Source organism: Myxine glutinosa, chromosome 1, assembly GCF_964187855.1.
Source record: "Myxine glutinosa chromosome 1, kmMyxGlut1.1, whole genome shotgun sequence".
In the NCBI taxonomy this organism is placed as follows: Eukaryota; Metazoa; Chordata; class Myxini; order Myxiniformes; family Myxinidae; genus Myxine; species Myxine glutinosa.
Genome location: NC_136261.1, coordinates 169806577 through 169812968, shown reverse-complemented (window position 1 = coordinate 169812968; position 6392 = coordinate 169806577). Strand labels below are relative to the sequence as shown.

At 48.0% G+C, this 6392-nt stretch overlaps 1 protein-coding gene across 18 annotated transcripts in view; it reads right to left on the bottom strand.

Annotated features, from left to right (window-relative positions):
- Nucleotides 1-398: 398 nt before the first annotated feature.
- The window catches only part of LOC137431034 (uncharacterized), a 60300-nt gene continuing 54306 nt past the window's right edge, over nt 399-6392 (bottom strand). For all 18 annotated transcript variants that reach the window (XM_068121945.2, XM_078779869.1, XM_078779884.1 and 15 more), the window contains one exon: nt 399-1972. In XM_068121945.2, coding sequence (XP_067978046.1) covers nt 1401-1972 — 572 coding nt within the window. In that variant the 3' untranslated portion in view covers nt 399-1400. The remainder of the gene's footprint in view (nt 1973-6392) is intronic.

Genomic DNA, 6392 nt, shown 5'->3' with positions numbered 1-6392 from the left:
TGTCAGCAATGGGTGTGGCTGAAACAGCCGAATCCACTAATTAGAAGGGGTGTCCGTATACTTTTGGCCATGTAGTGTGTATATATATATATGATTTACTCTGATTTTACCATTAAACAGCCTTGTGATGGCTTAATGGTTCAGGTGGCTGGCTTAAGATGCGAGGGTGTCGAGTTTGAGGGGTTAAATTTACAATTACTAGTGCCGTTAAATAACCAGGTACCATCATGACTCATACCGTCATCCTCGAGGTTGGCAAAATGAGTACCAGCTTACTGGAAACAGGGCACTGCATCAGCGATACAACCATGCTTTCAGCAATGATGGTACCACCACCAACAGGCTCCATACAAAATAATAAAAATTTAAAAACCATTAAAAAAATGTTAACATTTAAAAATGGATCAATTGCTCAATTTATTGCTAAATCTTCACAATGTAGAATCTGGTAACTTCATTGGAAAAGTTACGATACAGTCATTCGATCGATTAAAGGGTGTCGAATTCAAATACTCACCCAGCATCAGAAAGCCAAATGGCAAACTCTTCCATTGCCACAATGGTTGTGTAATCCTGGGGTCTTTTGCCCAAAAACAATTCTGGCCAGTGTGCACACCCTTAGATTATACACAAGAAAATTGGTTTGGAGAGAAAAAACAGGGGACATGTTTGCAAGGAAAAGATACAACATTCATGTGAACTACAGCTCATTAAAACAAAACGATCGATCGGAAAAAAAAAAAAATTTAAATGCCATTGTAGGTACAGAATTGCTCAAATTGCCAAATGCAGAGGCAATGCCCACATAATTGCAAACCAAATTGCCTAAGTTAAAGGTTTTCAAAAAAGGGCACTTACTTGGCAAACCTTGGTCGGATTGAAACCTCAGTGCAATAGCATAAAGGGTACCAACAAATTTACATTGCAGCATTTTTAATCAAAATAATTGATTTTTGAAAAGGTTCAGGCATTCCTTGCCCAAACAATGGATTGTCTATTAAATTACTACAATGATCAAGTTAACAAACAGGTCTTTTTGCAGTAATAGGTTATGGATTGAACAGCACCTTCAAATCAGATTGCCATTCAGTTTTGGATTGCATTCATAAAAATGGTAAATCCAGTGCAAAGAGTTAATGGTGGACACAAGCTTCTGAAAATCCCAGTGAATGGGCCTCGTCCGGTGGTTTCATTTATTACATTTAGATGCTAATAAATATCCGTGATGGACTCAGGCTGAGAGAGGGTTACGGTCAAGGATTCGAGAACAGGAAATGTGAATATGAAATAGCACTGTGGATGGAGAAAGATAAACATTCAAAGCATAATAATCATCAACCACCAACCACATATGCACGCTGCACCGCTTAATGCTTTGAAAAGCAGCCAAGACGATTTTCCTAGCTCGGCTGATCAAATGTGGAGCTGGAATACTGATCATTTTCGCTCTTCACCTCGGCTCCAACTGCTGGTGGCATGGATGCTGCAATCGCCTGTTCACGATGCCAGGCACAATGCTTCAACAGCCTTGTAACGTGTGCGAATCCCGTACCACACTGTTCGCAGGAGAACAGGCGCTCTCCGCGATGAGTGTTGTCGTGTCGGAGGAGGTGGTGCTTCAGCTTGAATCGCATCCCGCACTCGTGACACATAAATGGCTTCTCACCAGAGTGCAGGCGGCGGTGACGTGCCAAGCAAAAGGCTTGCGAGAAGCGCTTCCCACACTCTTCACAGCAGAAGGGCCGCTCGCCCGTGTGCCGACGAACGTGCACCAGCAAATGCGACCTGTTGGCAAATCCCCGGCCACACTCATCACAGATAAAAGGCCGTGGAGGTAGACCTCGTGGCTGAGAATCTCTTTTGGAGTTCCGGCCCGTCCCAGCCTGCTTCCAGGAAGATTGCACCGGTCGCTCTGCTGGATAAGACTGTCTCTCACCGGATGTTGCTCTCTGCCCAAAGCCATCCGCATTACCTGTTAAGGATCATGGGTATGTGGAGGGGGAGAGGGAAACCAAAAAACAATCCCAGCTCTAGTACAAGCACAGGTCACAGGCTTCACGTAACACAACAAATGAGTTTATACAATGAATCCACAAACCTATAAATTTTAAAGACTTCAACGTATTGGTCAACCAATTATAATTATTAAAACCATGTCAGTTTATGAAAAATGAAACATTTAAGATAAAAAAATGCAAACAACCACTCAATATTAAAGTCTACCTTGAATTGTATGCACATGTATGTATACATTTTTAATTTGACCGATAGCTTTCGGTGCTAGATTGTGGTGGAGGGGTGGTGGGTGCAGGGGAAAGATTCATCCAACCAGCTGCCTTTCAAACACATGCAGACAATTAACTTACATTCTTTCTCTGCAACTGGTAAAACTTCAGTCACAGACAAGATTGGAAATGAAGCAGAGGAACAAGCTCAACAAGCTCTTACTACATGTATGCGTGTGCGTATGTATGCATGTATGTATGTATGTATGTATGTATGTACCGTATGTATGTATGTATGTATATATATATAACAAATATAACTGGCAAGGACAGATGATGGTATGGTTTTGGAAATGGATAGGGGGAGAGGCATAGGACAACAACACCAACCTCATGATGATCGGAATAAATGGAGACAACAATCCTGTGACGGTTGGGCTGGAACGCTTTGAGAAGAGTTCACTTTTGACGACTGAATGGAATAAATGGAGCTGAGAGTAAATTTAGATTCTATAAGCTTGATTGGAAGGCATTTATAATTATGCGAATGAAGTTTGGTGACGATGCGTGAAGGGGTGAGAGGGGTGACAGGAAACGGGACAGGTGCAGTCCTTTATTTATAGGGTATCTGTTTTTTGGCAGGTCTCATTAAAATTCTGAAAAATTATTCATTTTCTTTCCCTTTGGTCTGTCACATTTCCTGTCACCCATTTTCCTTGCTCCTAAGGTTTTCAAATCCATGTAAACAATATTCCTTTAATGACGTTATCACTCCTGTCCTTGTAATTCATGTAAACAAACGATGACGTCTCCCAATGTGATTTTACTGTATGCGATATATGTACAAGCTCCATCACGAGTCTTAGATTCCTAAATAAAAGGTTAATTTTTAAAACAATCATACTATAAATATGAGAAGTGTATGTGTTTGTTTGTTACCTCCAACATCAAATGTGGATGGAAGTTTGTATTCATTCCTGTTTGTTTGTCTGTGAGCAGGGAATTCCAAAGGTTTGATGGCAGATTCAGAAAACGTTTGGTGGACAGGTTGGGTGCATGCAAAGGACGAATTTATGAAGAACTGGATATGATTTTGTTTTCATTTTTCAAGTGATTCTTCACCATGAGGTCAAAAACTTATATATAGTATATCGTGATTACACATCATCAACCACGATATACAATCAACCCATTCTTAATTGTGGGGGAAATGAAGTTCATTAATTGTGTGTCCATGGTACACTGAAGCTTGTGGTGAGGCAGTTGCCTTCACATCATGGAAGGCTAATCCAACTGAAGGTAATCTCAGTTGCTTTCACAAAGCTCGGAACAAGTGTGTCTACCCTCAGGAGAGCCAGGAAACAATATCTCTCTACTCTCAAGACTGAACTCTCAAACCTTTCTCCCTCCAAATCCTGGTGGCATCTGGTCAAATCTGTTTCTGGTGTTTGTTCCCCTTCCACCCCCTCCCTTAGCTCAAACGGCTCCACAGCTGAATCCGCACGTGAAAAAGCTGAATGCCTCAACTCTGTTTGCCTCAAAATTTCGTGTCCCAAACCCATCTCTCTGTACCCACCGTACCCAGTCGTACCCAGCTGCTCCTGGACTCTCTCCTGACAAGGTGGAGAAGTTTCTGTCAATCCTCGACTATGATTCTGCAACTGGACCACACGGCATCAGCCCAAGGGTCCTAAAATCCTGCTCTGCCCATCTTTCACACCCTCTCTCTGTTCTCTTCACCCTCTCTTTTGCTCAAGGTCATCTGCCAACTGCTTGGAAATCAGCCAACATTACCACTTTACACAAAAAGGTGCAAAAACAGATTCTTGCAACGACAGACCAATCAGCCTGCTCCCAATTAATCAGCAAGGTCATGGAATCCATCATCGCTTCTGACATCAAATCCTCCCTCTTCTCCAATGGCTTGATCTCTGATCATCAATTTGGATTCAGACAAGGTGCAAGGTGCTACTATGGACATGCTGCTTCTGCTGTCTCAATGATGGATGGAGGTCCTTAATGCCAAAAAGGAAATCAGAGCTGTCTCCCTTGACATATCACGTGCCTTCGATATGGTCTGACACCCAGCTCTGCTCAACAAACTCTCCTCCTATGGTATCCATGGAAATCTCCATGCATGGCTTGCGGACTTCATCTCTGGTCGTAGTCAACGTGTGGCCCTGAATGGATTTCTCTCATCTCCCCTTCCTGTTCAGGCTGGAGTTCCCCAATGCAGTGTTCTGGGCCCTGTGCTTTTTCTGGTCTTCATCAATGATCTCTCCGACTCTGGAAATCCTCTCTATCTCTTTGCTGATGACTCCACTCTCTGCCGCTCCATACCTCATTCCTCAGATCGGCAGTCTGCAGCCTCCTCACTCTCTGCAAACCTGGACAAAATCACAGACTGGTCAAACAAGTGGAACATGTCTTTCAATCCTGACAAATCTCACAGAGTTACTATGTCTCTCCGAAAAGACTGACTGGACAACCCTCCTATCTACTTTCTCAACAATCCTCTCCAAAAAGTCCTGTCACTCAAGCTTTTGGGTCTCACTATCTGCCATGATCTTTCCTGGGAAAACCACATTTCCAAGCTGGCCTCAAAAGCCAGTCGCCGGCTGGGCATCCTCCATCGTGCGAAGTCCTTCCTTGGCACACCTGAGCTCCTCACCACATACAAGGCTTTCATCCGCAGCTCAATGGAATACTGTTCTCCCCTCTGGGCTGGTGCTCCTGCCTCACACCTAGCTCGGCTTCACGCTGTTGAAACCAAAGCTTTCAGAATCATCGGAATCTCGCGTGATGAAGCTAACTACGAGGGCCTTTCACTCACTCACCGCAGGCAGGTTGGTGGTCTTTGTCTTCTACAGACTCCTCTCCGGCCTAGCTCCCCCAGCTCTGTCTGTGCTCTGTCCCCCAAATATTCATAGCTTCTGGTGAAATAGCATCAGGTCGCACAAGATCTGCCAGCAATCCTCTTTTCTGGTGAAACTGCCAAAATCAAGACTCTCTGCTCACCTTCACTCTTTCATTCCTCTTTTTTCCCGCCTCTGGAACAAACTCCCTCACTTTATTCAATCCCACTCCTCCCGCCAGGTCTTCAAAACAGATGTTCACCACCATCTCTTATCTCTCCCCATCCAAAACCTTGATCTTTTCGACCCCCGTTAATTCGCGCGACCCGTCTGCAATTGCGGGGGACAATGCGGCCCGCCCGCGCGTGCGGGGGGCACCGCGGCCCGCCCGCGCATGCGGGGGGCACCGCGGCCCGCCCGCGAGTGAGGGGGGCACCGCAGCCCCCCACGAGTGCGGGGGGCACCACGGCCCACCCGCAATTGCGGGGGGCACCGCGGCCCGCCCGCAATTGCGGGGGGCACCGCGGCCCCGCCCGCAATTGCGGGGGGCACCGCGGCCCGCCCGCAATTGCGGGGGGCACCGCGGCCCGCCCGTAATTGCGGTGGACATCACGGCCCGTCCGTAATTGCGGGGGACATCGCGGCCCGTCCGTAATTGCGGGGGACATCGCGGCCCGTCCATAATTGCGGGGGACATCGCGGCCCGTCCGTAATTGCGGGGGACATCGCGGCCCGTCCGTAATTGCGGGGGACATCGCGGCCCGTCCGTAATTGCGGGGGACATCGCGGCCCGTCCGTAATTGCGGGGGACATCGCGGCCCGTCCGTAATTGCGGGGGACATCGCGGCCCGTCCGTAATTGCGGGGGACATCGCGGCCCGTCCGTAATTGCGGGGGACATCGCGGCACGTCCGTAAACTGCGGGGGACATCGCGGCCCGTCCGTAAACTGCGGGGGACATCGCGACGCATCCTTAAACTGCGGGGGACATCGCGACGCATCCTTAAACTGCGGGGGACATCGCGACGCGTCCTTAAACTGCGGGGGACATCGCGACGCGTCCTTAAACTGCGGGGGAGATCGCGACGCGTCCTTAAGCTGCGGGGGACATCGCGACGCGTCCGTAAACTGCGGCGGACAGCGCCGCGTCCGTAAACTGCGGCGGAAAGCGCCGCGTCCGTAAACTGCGGCGGAAAGCGCCGCGTCCGTAAACTGCGGCGGAAAGCGCCGCGTCCGTAAACTGCGGCTGAAAGCGCCGCGTCCGTAAACTGCGGCGGAAAGCGCCGCTTCCGTAAACTGAGGCGGAAAGCGCC